The sequence below is a fragment of the Vipera ursinii genome (genome assembly GCF_947247035.1).
Source record: "Vipera ursinii genome assembly, chromosome: Z".
Taxonomy (NCBI): domain Eukaryota; kingdom Metazoa; phylum Chordata; class Lepidosauria; order Squamata; family Viperidae; genus Vipera; species Vipera ursinii.
In genome coordinates, this window is record NC_139517.1 from 48,348,025 (window position 1) to 48,362,302 (window position 14,278).

The 14,278-nt window shown below is 38.9% G+C and overlaps 2 protein-coding genes across 4 annotated transcripts in view; one reads left to right on the forward strand and one right to left on the reverse strand.

Moving 5' to 3' along the window:
- Positions 1 to 8,467, reverse strand: part of BRCA1 (BRCA1 DNA repair associated) — a 75,189-nt gene extending 66,722 nt beyond the window's left edge. Inside the window, exons 1-2 of the mRNA XM_083378385.1 lie at positions 8,382 to 8,467; positions 2,909 to 3,002 (exon numbers count right to left, since the gene is read on the reverse strand). Coding sequence (XP_083234511.1) covers positions 2,909 to 2,988 — 80 coding nt within the window. The 5' untranslated portion in view covers positions 2,989 to 3,002; positions 8,382 to 8,467. The remainder of the gene's footprint in view (positions 1 to 2,908; positions 3,003 to 8,381) is intronic.
- Positions 8,468 to 9,132: 665 nt separating this feature from the next.
- The window catches only part of LOC310649705 (next to BRCA1 gene 1 protein-like), a 33,667-nt gene continuing 28,521 nt past the window's right edge, over positions 9,133 to 14,278 (forward strand). The window contains exons 1-3 of one of the 3 annotated variants that reach the window (XM_083378386.1): positions 9,133 to 9,184; positions 11,756 to 11,860; positions 13,947 to 14,009. In XM_083378386.1, the coding sequence (XP_083234512.1) occupies positions 9,146 to 9,184; positions 11,756 to 11,860; positions 13,947 to 14,009 (207 nt within the window). In that variant the 5' untranslated portion in view covers positions 9,133 to 9,145. Of the gene's footprint in view, positions 9,185 to 9,303; positions 9,610 to 11,755; positions 11,861 to 13,946; positions 14,010 to 14,278 lie in introns of those variants that run through there. The other 2 variants (XM_083378387.1, XM_083378388.1) reach the window with 2 other exon arrangements.

Below are 14,278 nucleotides of genomic sequence, written 5' to 3' on the forward strand. Positions count from 1 at the left end.
TGCTTACTAAATATATTAATGTTTTCCATATATCAATATCTTATTGATATTACTGTATTAATTAGATTACTAAACATTAATCTTGTACGGTTCCATCAAAGATTGCTGTCAGGTTTTTCACACCAATATGCAGTTATTGTATCTCACAGTATTTTGAATTCTGTCTGGATTGGAATATCAGTAACTTTGGAGAAGAATAGGAATGTTATTTCTTTTAATTATGTTGAATTAATAAAAGCCTCAAAATGGTTGGTATTCAATAACAAAGTGGTTGCATCATTTCACTCATTAAATGCCCCGTAAGGATAGAAGTCTAGGTTTTTCATTAATATCCCTTTAACAACCAAATCAAAATTGCCCTTTTCCCCATAACTGATACTGATTGATTTTATATATTTTGAGCTGTTAGCTATATTTATCATAGTTGTTTTAGTACAGTGTTCATTTTATAATCATTACATTTATATACTTAGTATTTTACTTTAAGCTGTGTTGAGGACATCTAGAACTTCTCAAAAACAAAAAAAATAAAATTAATGGGAGTAAAAAGAACAATTTAGTAAAAGAGACAGAATATGGAACTTATTGCATATCAGAATAGCCTTGCCCTCAAAGAAATTCTACAAAAAAAACCTAGCTCAAAAATATGGCTGCAGAGCTCCATCTAAAGGCTACTATTATGTAATTACACATAATACGAAGCTTCAAAGTACTGAGAGATGACTAGCCATTAGCACCCAAAGGAAACACTGTACGCATCAGAATTATCCCAAACCCCAAAACAAGAGGGTAATTTCCTTTGGGGGAAAAAATCCTATAATTAAATATTTTCAAAGAAAAAATTACAAAGGAAACCCAAACCCATAAAGTTGCAATCACAGGTGTAAATAAACCCAGGAAGATAGGGGAACCTTCCAGAAAAGGTGGTACCGTATTTAAGAGAGGAGCCAGACCAGAATTTAAAAAGATCAAAGGAATTTTCCCCCCCCCCTGTCTGTCATTCCTTTTCTCCCACCCCCTCTGAGCAGTTCTGGGCAAACTGCCAAGTCAAAAGAAACATTCTGAAGCCTCAGACAAGCCTCTCCAATAAAACGATTAGACCCACCAACCTCACTAGGAAGAACATTGTAACAACAGAGAAACACATTTGCATGAACAAAGAAATATTCCTTGAGGACATTATTAGTCTCTACGGGTTCACACAGACACAAACTGAGATGAAGTAAAATGAACAATAAATCTTTACAAAAGCAAAATCATAATTTCAATAGACTGAGGCGTATAAGAACAGGACCTCTCAGCCTGGGAAACTATTAGCTAGTCCAGAAACCATCGCTGTACTCTGTCCAGTTTCTGTAATAAACCTACTTTTGAGCAGTTTGCTACACTTTGTGTCATTTCTTTTAATTGGAACTGGAAACCTGCATCCCAGCTGGAAACCCGAACCACAGAATATCTTTCTACATTATCATTGATGTTACATTGCAAAAATAATTGCATTAAATAATTTTGTGAAAAGTAAAATGCACTTTGAATTATTGCAATAATATTTTATTAGCATGTGTGATTGCAAAATTGGAATAATTCACACTAACTTTTTATATTGACAGGATATATTAAATATTTGTATTATACAGCTAGTCCTTCTTTAGAGATCACAACTGCGACTGCAACTAAGTGATGTAGTCACTACTGGAAATTCAGTCTTTATGATTTTGCTTCAGTTTTCATTTCCCCCTTACTACCTTGCCCATTGTAATGCTTACTGTGTTCACCACTGGGATAATAAGCAAGAAGGGAATTAACATTTATCTTTACAATCAGTGGAGAGGAAAGCATTACAAAAGAGTAAGCAGGAACAAAATGAGAAATACATATCAAAAAGAATGTGCTAGTGTCAGCTGTTTGTCTAGTGCCCCCCATAGTTCCTAGATCGGAGCCACTAAGAGTGGCAAAAAGTGCTGAAATTGTAACAGTGATTAAACTCTTGTCAGTTACAGGAAGTAGCTTCAAATAGTTTAATTAAAGTCATAGAACTGGCTTATTAACTTGTGGTTACCATCTTTTGGGAAAGTCTGCATTGGGGAGAAAAGCTGTTCAGAAAGAGCTCTTTTATTTAAGAAAGAGATCATTTGTACTTTCCTCTCTGTGAGGAAGGAAAAATAAACAATTCAGGTATGGGACAATGCAAACCAACTATAATGGTGAACACATGACTGTGAAAGAGATGTTGCAAGTCATAAATCTAGGATTGTTGCAAAGTTACTTTTTCACCACCATCATAACATTGAATGATCACTGTCCAAGTTAGTCACTAAGTAAAACTACCTGTATTATTAAACATTGTGTCAAATGGTTTAAAAATTTCAATTATTTATATTACATAGATTAGCCAAAAGGTTATCATTAATAATATTATATATCTAGCTACCAGAATAACTATTTTGGGTGCAAAACCATTTAATTTTTTCCTGAGAAAGATGATGCTTTAAGTAGTACTCCAAGAAACTTTAGTGATGGCAGGAAATATAATTGTTCTGTTCCTCTTTGATCATACTGCTAATTGTCACAGAAATGAAGAAGTAGTTTTTTAAAAATCACCCAGGTCCTCTTAGTCATATTTTCTTCCCAGCAGTAAAGGCCTGAGGTAACTCTTTCTCACACCTGCATCTTATATATGTAGTGAAATGAACTTACTCTTTAGTCATGTCTTGAAACTTTCTATAAAACATACTGTATTATATTATAGACAAACTCTGGCACTGTGAAAACAAAGCTGTATATAATTTGTATTTCTGAAACAGTCTTTCCTATGTTGTTACCTGATATCCAAACATATCAGATCACGGGTTGTTAGATCTTACATTTTTAATGAAATCTTGATATTCAAATTGCTTTTTTTCCATACCAAATTGGGCACTCCAAATTCTTCTGCAAAGCTAGCAGCAGTTCATGAACTTCATGAACACTTGGAACAGGCAAATCCATAGTTGGTTATACACCTTGAAAACAGAAAAGTTTTATGATAATTTTGTGTAGCATTTTGAAATATAGTACAGATACTTCTCTTTTAGCAACCATAATTGGGACTAGTATCTCTGATATTAAGTGAAGCAATTGCTAAATGGAAAATCACATGACCACAATTCTATTTTTGTTTTGCCCACCAGTCTTTGAAATGTTCGTCTTGGCAGCTGGATAGCCAGGTCAAGACTGACAAGACTAATCAATTTTACTCCTTTGGTTTTTGCTTGTCTCCTAACCATTCCCGTTCTTTGGAATGCTCATACTGACACTGGGATAAATAGCAAGAAAGGAACTAATATTTGTATTTCCATACATTGGAGATGAAAGGATTACAAAAGAAGTAAGCAGCCATGCAAAGGAGAATATATTGTATATCAAAAGGAATTCAGTGGCACTGGCATAGCAATTTTTCCCATGTACCTAAAATAGAAACCTAATCTAAATTCAGAATTAAATTCAACATATTCGAATGACATTTACCGTACTTCAGGTAAGTTAGATATTCAAATCTCAGGACTGAAAAATTAAAAGACAAATTGATTAAATGAAGAACTTCAAATATGAAGGCATCCACTTCTAATAGCCCATCAACTGAGTAAACTTTCTATTAGAACTCAAAGTTTCTAATGTAATCTTACAATATGACTGTCATCATGTAGCAGTAAAAATCTATAAAGCACCATTCTACACTTATTATGGTACACAATTCCATATTTATAAGGATGCTCCTATTTTAGAAGCCATTCACGTTTGTTAAAACCATACTGTTCCATACTCAACTACAATGCCCTTGCTCAGCCAAAGCTTGGCTACATTTCCCTTGAGGCACCTGAGATACTTCTGTCTTTGATACACCTTACCCCACCAGATATTTTTTTTCCTAATCCCTAAGAAGACACATTGATGAATATAAGTACCTGTTGCAATGAGTAAATATTTGTTGAAAGAAGTAAAAATGGATTTATGCAAATGTTATATCCTTTTACCCTCTTTGTTATATGGACATGAAAGTTTATGTTGGGAGAAGATAAATTAGATGTGGCAAGAATTGGTTACATAAGACATTGAAATAAAAATGGAATAAAGTGGGTTGAGAATGAATGGGTAATGAATGAGAATTGCATAAAAATATATTGCATTATAAAAATATGTTCAAGGGATTTGGAATATAGAATGAATGAAGATCAAATAAGAGTGAATAAGAGTGTAAGAGTGAATGGTGAATGGGATTGTGAACAAGGGGAAACCTGACAGTATTATGGGTGGAGAGAGATGAAAAGAATCTCCAGGCAAAGACCAAAGAAATCATATACACTAATCAACTAACAGGAAATTTTAAAAAGTATCAGAATGCAGATTCATAAGCAAAAAGAAAGGCCAATTTCAAATTCAAATTTTATGAGGGCAATCTCAGTTGAAAAAAATGGTTGGGAAAAGTCCATGAGATTATTAAAAAAGAAAGAGATTAATAAAAGATAATAATTATGGTGGAAGCAAGAATGGCTTGCAAAGACAGAAAGATATATGGTAGTGTAAACTATATTTAGCTAGATTTCTTTTTATCATATGCATTATCTTTTTCTTACTATTACTATTGTTCTATGATTTGGACAACCTGCTTGCCCTGAAGAATAGTGTGATGGCCATAAAGTAAAAATGAGAATCTCGGAAGAATATTTTAAAAGAATTATGAAAGATAAAATGAAACAATGAATTAGAGGACTTTGAAGTAAGGCACTAACTCATCTGGCTTTTTCTAATAATTACATAAGACAAGCCATGGGAACCAAAACAGACCTTAGAAAACAAATAACAATGCCTCTGTGAATGTACAACATCTCTCAAAGTACTGTACTCTATGTCAAAGGGTATAAAATAAAATTGGTACCCAAGGCCAGAGTGTAAGAATTCTTTTTTATAAATAAATTTAAAACATTTTCTGGAGACTTCCTACAAAGTAAGCTGACATCTTGTTGGCTTTTGATGACTGGCAAGACAACTTTTGTGAGGAGAATCATGGGTAAATGCTAATCGAGGCAGCTGAATTTCTCTGGAACAAACGAGATTGTTGAGATCATCCATGTGATTCTAGACAGCTGCTGGTTACCGTGGTCAACTTTGTGTGGAAGGTTGGGAGTTGGTATTACATCAGGGTGGCAGAGGCCTTTTCAAAGCCTCTGGAGCTCGCATCCATGGCCATGGAGCAATTGTGTGGTGCGCCAGAGGCCCGATCTAGACTCCAGGGGCCTGCAAAAGACCTCTGCACAATGATTTTGTGCCCTCCCCACGGCTGATCCAGGTTGCTGAGGCGGCACAAAATGGCCCCACAGCCATGGATGCTGTGGAAGCTTCAAAAAGGCCTCTGCTGCCTGGATTGGCCAAGGGGGGGGGACCGGTACAAAATCGCTGTGCAGTCCTAGACCCATGAGGCAGAGCCCTTTTCCAAGCGGCAGCAGAGTGATCCACGTGGGGGGTGGAAACGGTGGAAGCGGCAGGACAATCCATAAAGGGGGGGCGGCCTGGCAGCCGTTCTCTGGAGGGAGGCGCACAACTGCTGCTTGCCTCTCTCCGGAGAACGGCTGCCTGGCGCGTCGTGGCAGAGGGCTGCTTTCTGATGCGTAGCGGCCACTCGCCTCCCTCCAAATCGGTCATGGGGGGTGAGTGAAATCGTTCTGCAGCCCTAGATCTGGGCAGAAGCATTTTTGAAGCCTCTGGAGCTCACACCCATGGCCGTAGGGAGATTTTATGATGCTCCAGCGGCCCGATCCGGGCGTCGGAGGCCTGCAAAATGCTTCTGCTTCCCACATCTAGGGCTGCAGAGCAATTTTGCTTCCTGCCCCCACAGCCGATTTGGGCACTCGGTCTCAAAAAGGTTCGCCACCACTGGTCTAGGCCTCTATTGTAAACTTCAGGAAAACCTACTTTTTCTCCTTAGTCAAGGCTATTTCTTTTGGTTTGCACAACCTTGTCTTTTTAACACTAAATAATAGGCAGCTTATTTTGAAAGTCCTTGAATACACTATTTAAGTTTTAGGAATGATACAAATCCAATTAGGAAAGAGTATACCCATAAATTTGCCACTTTTGGAATCTAGTTATCTAGAATCAATGTTTGCTATTATTCAAAACTCACATGCAATCTACGTCTTTTACAGTTTAACCATTTGCTTTCTAATGCATGACATATGAGTGTATAATTCATTTTGGATCAATAAAAAGAAATTGACCCCCTCTTAATATTTTTTGCTTTGCCTGAATTACTTGAGATTTATATTTCTGGGTGGCCAAAAAAGTTTAGGGGTCAAGTTCTTAGCAGTTCCATGCCAGACTTGGCATGCCAGAGTTTCTAGGCCACAAGAAAAAGTGAGTGAGTGGTCTAAGATCACCAAGCAGGCTTTTTGTTTATTTATATTCTTCCTTTAATATTTTATAAATAACTCAAGGTGACAAATATTTTGGATAGTCCAGGTGTAGGCAACCTCGGCTCTTTTATGACTCATGGCCTTCAACTCCCAGAATTCCTGAGTCAGCTGCTGACTCAGGAATTCTGGGAGTTGAAGTCCATGAGTCATAAAAGAGCCGAGGTTGCCTACCCCTGGGATAGTCAGTGAAATTATCTACTTAGTGAAATTAGAGAGATAATGCTGAAAAGTATTTGGGCTCAACAAAAACTCTGTGAGATTAGCTGGGCCGAGAGTGGCTGGCCCAAAGTCACCTAGGCATATTTAAAGCAGGACTAGGACTAACAATCACTTATTTCTAATCTGATAGTTCAATCACTACATCAAATTAGTTTTCTTTGTAATACTAATGCAGAATCCAGAACATTGTTATAAGAATTTCCTTTTATTTATAAGTGACTCAGCGGAGTCATTTTCCCACAATGCCTCATATTTTTGATAAACAAAGTTTAGTGAATAATATCCTTGATTTATTGCCCAAGTATTTTTCAGCATTATCCCTAATTTCACTAACTATCCAAAATAATTTCACGAAATCAAATTAGAAATAGGCATTACTAATGGCGACCATTCTTTTTCTATCCACCTACAATTGCTTTTTATAGGTAAATCCTCTTTTTTATGGACAGGAAACAAATACCCTATTTTAACTACTAAACTTTATTCAAATTAAAGATTCATCTGTCACACATGGATTTAACACTGTGTTGTTATTGTTGTGTAGTGTTATTTTACTACACAGCGCCTCTCTCCTTTCCCTGATTGTACAGTAAGGTAAGGTTCCCCCACGCATGCGTGCTAGTCGTTTCCGACTCTAGGGGCCGGTGCTCATCTCCGTTTCAAAGCCGAAGAGCCAGCGCTTGTCCGAGGACGTCTCCGTGGTCATGTGGCTGGCATGACTAGACGCCAAAGGCGCACGGAACGCTGTTACCTTCCCACCAGGGTGGTCCCAATTTTTCTACTTGCATTTTTACGTGCTTTTGAACTGCTAGGTTGGCAGAAGCTGGGACGAGTAACAGGCGCTCACTCTGTTACTTGGGATTCCACTCTGTTACTTGGGATTCGACCTGCCAAACTGCCAACCTTCTGATCGACAAGCTCAGCGTCCTAACCCACCGAGCCACCACGTCCCCTGATTGTACAGTACAGTTAGTTAAAAAAACGGAGCAGTTAGCTTACAGCAAGGGGGGGGCATTAGCAGTGGGCTAATGCCTCCTTAAGTAACACCAGCTGCCTGCAATTAGTGCAGGTTCGCATCCCACCAGGCTCAAGGTTGACTCAGCCTTCCATCCTTCCGAGGTAGGTAAAATGAGGACCCAGATTGTTGGGGGCAATTAAGCTGACTTTGTAATAATGCCGCTTGGGGGGGGGAAAGCCCTAATAAGCAGGCATATACATAGAATGAAGGCTATTGCTAAGCACATTTAATTTGTGCTTAGGTTGTAAGCCGCCCTGAGTCTTCGGAGAAGGGCGGGATATAAATGGGATTAAAATAAATAAATAAATAAATAAACTCCATCGGGTCACGTGATGTACCGCGGGTTTTTTTGCCTTTGCGGAGCGGGCGTGGCCTGCACGTGACCCATAAAGATTATCAGCTGACAGACATTTTCTCTCTCCCTTGTTCCAGTCTTTTTATTATATGAACTAGACTAGTGTCAACTAGGGGTGTTAAAACTGCCGTCCCGTGGGCCGGATGCGTCACGCCAAAACTGCGTCCACCCCATTGCCGTCAATGGGAAAAAAGTCGCGACACGTCACGTGACGTCGCGAGTTTGACATGCCTGATTTAGATCGACACTTCCAAAATCCCCAAAATTTTGAAAAAAGCACGTCTGAACTAGCCACAATCTGCAGCGTCACTGCCGAATTACACTGCTATGTATTACTCACCGAGCAACCTAAACGCCGCTTTCCTTCGCTTAAAGTTTGCACGACCACTTGGCCCTTGCGCCTCTAAAGAGCGTCCTCAATCCTCTTCGCCTCCCGCTTTGCTTTTTTTCGCGCCTTCCTCCCATTGATAACCGTGGCAACCGCCTGCTAACCAATCGCTTCGTAACTGCCGGATCCCATGACTGCAACAGAGGCCTCCAATTGGTAACGCCACGAAGGCGGGGGGAAAGGATGACGCTACAGCCCTCGCTGCTTGAGTATGAAAGGATCCCATCAATAACCTCTATCAGCTGCGACCCGAACAATGTGGCCTATTCAAATGTAATTAAGCCTAGCTAAAAAGCGATCGAGGGTCAGTTTGGTCTAATGATTAAGGCATCGCAGGCTAGAAATCGAAAGACTGAGTTCTGGTCTCACCTTAGACATGAAGCTAGTGATTTTGGGCCAATCACTGTCTCATTCCTGGGAAGGCAATGGTAAACAAGCTGTAGTAGCGTTACTTTGAAAAAAAATGCTAAGCGGGTTTGTCTATAAGCCGCCTAGAGTCTCCCTCGACGTGATAGGCGGCATGCGATAAATGATTGTACGCTGTTTTCTTCATAATCTCGGAAAGACGCTGATCATTTTTTTTCAATAAGGAAAACATTCACACAATCCAATGTGAATTTGGACGAGCTGAAATTTTGTATTTGCCGCCATCTTTTTACTGCAATCAAATGTTTGGTTTTTTTATTGGCTGGTTGCAAAACAGAAGACGCGTAAAAATGGCTTCTGCCACGCTCTTGACCCGGAAATCCCTTCTGGTAATGAGAAGCGTCAACTTCATTACTTGTTTTTGTTGTTCTTCACGGGATCCGTCTCTCTCGTCCGGGGTAGCCAATAGTATAAAAGAGCCGAGGTGAAGGGCACGCCCCCCCGCCCAGTTGCATTAAGCAGCACAGGTTGCGACAGCTGGCCGGCGAACCCGCGATCTTCTTGCGTCATAGCGTGGAACCTTGGTCTTTGCCGAGGTCCGCTCGTCAGAGATCCGGGACCTGGTGGGCCGTCGAGTAAGTTTCGTGCCGCACGCCTGCTGCCTCCCTGTCCTCTTTAAAGGGGCGTCCTCCAGTCGTGCGGGGTAATAGAACAGCTCCCTCGCCTTCACCCTCGCGTCCATGGACTGCGGCGGTTTAGTGCAGCTGGAGGGCGCCTGGTGGCCGACGCCGACTAATGGTTTGCTGAGCGCTTGGTAAGCAAGGGGCCGACAAAGATTCGTCCTGGAGAAGCGGCCAGTGCATACCTTTTGTGTTCAGAAAACGCTGTGTTACGAAGTCGGCTCCTCTCCTGTTCCTGTGAGGATCGAATGACCCGTTTTGGTTTTATGCACTTGCTTCAACAGCAGGCAACTTTTTCGGGCTCCCACGTTATAATAAACTGTTTCTTAAGGCTTTCCAAATTGGCTATTTCGATTTTAATGCAAAGCCAAGCGGACACGCCCTTATAATCACATTTCAGTTAATGCGTGAGAGACCAATGCTATGCATGCTTACTACATATATTAGTTAGTTTTGATGCTTTTACCTCCATATACGTAAGCACATAATTGCAGCGTTAATATAACAACCCATGTGTTTTCGTAGTTTTTATTAATACTGCGATTAATCTCGGATAACCTAACTAGATACCTTGTAACTAGCAAGTAGGCCAGTTAAGATGGTGACTTTGGTAGATCCCATGATATGCAATTTCCTGTTCGAAGGCTTTTCAAGATGGTAGTTGTTCCATGGTGCTTGTCTGGAATGTTTGTGAAGTTATGTAGGCAATCGTTCCTGCAAAGGTATGGAACTTTCAAATATTCCATAATGGGTTTTTTCTTTCAGAATTGTTCTATAAGTAATATAATATGCTGGTGTTTGTGGGTTATGCCCTACAATGAAGCTCGATAGAATTTAAAAGCAGAAAAGTGTGAAAGAAGTGGTTTCAATAATGTAAACCAGTAACTAATTATTTTTTGATAACCAAGGATACCTTTTGTAAAGCTGCTTTTCTGTTGATAGTGCTAACAGTTTAGTTATAAAAGTAAGCCTAAAGAATGCTTGCTTTTCTACCTCAAAATGGTGGGAAAACGTGTTTCCATTTCCAAGTATTTTCCTCAGAGCAATGCCATTCTGAAGAACTAGCAAAAAGGAGTATATATTGCCTTATATACAATGCATTGTAAACTATTATTACAGGTAGATTAATGAAGAAACAAATACAGAAACATGTTTTGTAGTAAGAACAAGTTACAATTGGATTACATACTGGAATAAGCTGGTCATGAGCTGGGAAGCATTACAAACTGCAACTATAATTGTATTTACAACACACTTACAAATATGTGCAAAGTCCTAGTACTACCAGTCTTGATTTGTATTATCCATTATCTTCACCAGTCATACAATCATGTTGTAGCTGTTTTAGTTTTTATACATGATAAATACCCCATTGTCACATTTTCAATATAAATTTGAAGTCCCTTTTTATGTTTTAGAGTAGACTTTTTTCTTGTGACATATAATCTTAAAGAGAATTTTTATAAAATGCAATCTTGGTATGTTAACTCAATTTCTCTTTAATATTATAACATAGCATACTTTTCAATCCTAACAGCTTACTTTCTTATTGTTCCATTTGTTATAACCAAAAAAATTAGCCTACTTTATTAAATATTGTTTCACTTGTTCTTCCATTTCAAATTTAAATAATTTATACATTTTTGCAAATATATGTTCATATTTTTACACAGTTGTTTCAAACTGTCTTAGAATATTCAAAACTATAAATTACTTTGTCTATTTTAAATCTAGTAATTGTAAAAGGAGCACTGACATCAGTTGTTTAAATTGTATTTTACATTTCTCTTAACAAAATTCTAGTATTTTACAATAAGTTAGCCTTTATCTTTGCCTATTATTTCTTGTCTACAAAAATGTCTTGTGCTAAGAATCATAAAGGTGTTTTTGCTTGACTTTGTATCTATGATTCTGTTATTTTAATCTTGCTGTATTTGGTTAGGTGAACCTGACCTAATAAAGCACAGAGCTGTGCACCTGACTTAATCTTTAATCAAAGCACAGAGTGTATCTAAGAACACCAACTAACAGTCAGAAGACATGATGAAAGCTTAATTTCATCATTATTTTCTTATTTTTCTCCTATGCAAGCAGGCACAGTTTAGGAGAATATTCAGGAGGATGGGGAGAGGAAGAGAAAAATTCAGGTGGTCCTAAACCCAGTTTTTTTGTTCTTTGAACTATATAAAAATGTTGTGAGTGCTTGGTTCCTCTCAAAAAGAAGTTAAGTTTGGAACAACTACGTTGTTTTTAATTGATGTTTTCATTTTCTTTCCACAGGTTTGCAGAATGGATCCCCAGTTAAATTTCAGTGTGACCTTCCAAGGTAATACCGTGAACTTTCTTGTATCATCTAAAACCACATGGGCTGATGTGGAAGCTATGGTGAGTTGTGTCTTTGCTAATTGTGATTCACTGATCAATAAGTTTTAAAATTTCCCTTTGATGTCCTCACATCACTTAACTGTTTTAAGTTTTCATAAATATCTAGCTTTTTCAGCAGGCCCTAGAACTGGGTGGTCTCTGAGCCCACTTTTGGACGTATGTTCCATATGGTTTGTAATTGGTTATCCATTTTCCCAATTTGACTGTTGTTAAGCTTTTGTTATTTGTTTCTATCTTCGTTGTTTAATTCAAACATGTATTTTATAAACTGCTTAGAATTCCTATTGTAATTGAAGTAGTAAACCAACTAAATAAAATTTGAGGGGATTATCTCTGTAAAATGTTAAGAGTATTGGACATTCATGAAATGATCCCAACTTTCTTCCCATCCTTTGATTAGCAAATTGGGCAAATGTTATTAATGCAATTGCATTAGATAATTAATAAACTATCCTTAATTTGATAATTGCAGAAAAGGTTGAAGGCAATTTGGCTGTTGCATCGCTGATATGTCTATAGCAGGGGTCGGCAACCGGAAAAAGGAAAAGAGCCACTCAGAACCGGTTCCATCACACAAACAAAAACGTGGGAGCCGCAAAAAGTCCCGCGCGTGTGTCCACTCACGCGCATGCGCAAAATGGGAGGCACCTGCGTGGCGACGGGTCTCCCCTTTGGAGAGGTGCGCGCCGTCCCATTCGGAGACCTAACATGGTGTATTTATTCAGGTCTCCGGACGGCGGCGGCTTGGGAGAGGTGCGCGCGCACTGTCCAAACTGCCGCCATCCCGTTTGCACAGCTGCCGTGTTCGTCAATGTTTGACGAACGCGGCAGGTCTCCGGATGGGACGGCAGAGGCTTGGAGAGGTGCGCGCGCACCTCCGCCCTTCGGAAAGGTGCGCGCGCACCTCTCGGAACGGGCGGTGCCACTCTCCATTTGGAGAAGTGCGTGCGCACCACTGCCCGTTCGAAGAGGTGCGCGCGCACCGGGCGGCTGGGAGCCGCAGGTTGCCGACCCGTGGTCTATAGTATCCCAGCTATGCAGCGGTTAAACTAGTATAATATTAACATCTTTTACAGCTTCAACCTTCTCCCTCAATTTATGCAGAGCTATAGTGCAAGATCAGTGACTAGAAACAACGAAATACTAGCAATCAAATCTAGATACTAATCTAATAATTGGTATTTTGATTATTAGATGATAATCAAAAATATATCTGAGCTCTCAATAGTGGTCACTTAATTTTTTAATGTTCTTTGTAAGTGAACAGTTTTTGCTCAAGTTATTTGTTCACTGATCAATCCGTGCTTCATAACAGAAAGTGGATGGGATTGTATGTTCAGATCAAACAAGATAATTGCTTGCACCTCAAATTTCTTTTTGTATGTTTGTGGAAAGCAGATCTAAGATGTTTTTGAACCAGCACTTAACATTAAAAGAGATGGAAACTATTATTCTAATTAAGATTAAATATAAATTTAGTGTAGCTGTGGAGACAGTATTTGAAAATGGCCATGAACTTACATGTTTTTGCTGCAAGTGGTTTAATTCAATATTGACATAAGGTTGCTTTGTCTTTTGTGGAAATCTTTAACTTGCTAGTGTACTTGTGTATACTCATTTTTTCACAACTTTGTAAATTGTATTTTTTACTGGAAGAAACTAATGTACCGTATACGAAGAATTTTAGTTTTATTCTCAAGTTCCTCCAAAATTTTTATTGAATGCAGTGGGTTTGTTAGAAGAAATTATTTACTTGATTTATTTTTAGTAAGTCTGAAATTTGGTTGAAAACTCAGGTCCATTGGGTAAGGGAGGTGAAACTAAGGCTACGAAAGTCACCTTTTGATTAATGGACAAGATAGATATGTGAAATATTCTAAACAGCTTATAGACTTCTTCACTGGGATACAAAATTTGATTCTTTTAAGTACAAAATATATATAGCTTGGAGTTGACAAAAAGGAGTAGAATTGTTCCTGGCTTCATTAACACTTTTGAGATATCAATAAAAAGGATTAATCATTGCTGCCTGTTTCTGGGTCATCATGGAGATGAGCCATTTCACTGTAGTTAATTTCTATTATAGGTGAAAGTCTCATTTGAACTGAATGATATCCAGATCAAATACCTAGATGAGGATCATGATGAGGTACTGTACTTCTACCTATATGTTGTTGTTGTTGTTGTTAGTTGCGAAGTCGTGTCCGACCCATCGTGACCCTATGGACAATGTTCCTCCAGGCCTTCCTGTCCTCTACCATCTTCTGGAGTCCATCTAAGCTCACGCCTACTGCTTCAGTGACTCCATCCAGCCACCTCATTCTCTGTCGTCCCCTTCTTCTATTGCCCTCAATCTTTCCCAGCATTAGGCTCTTCTCCAGTGAGTCCTTCCTTCTCATTAGGTGGCCAAAGTATTTG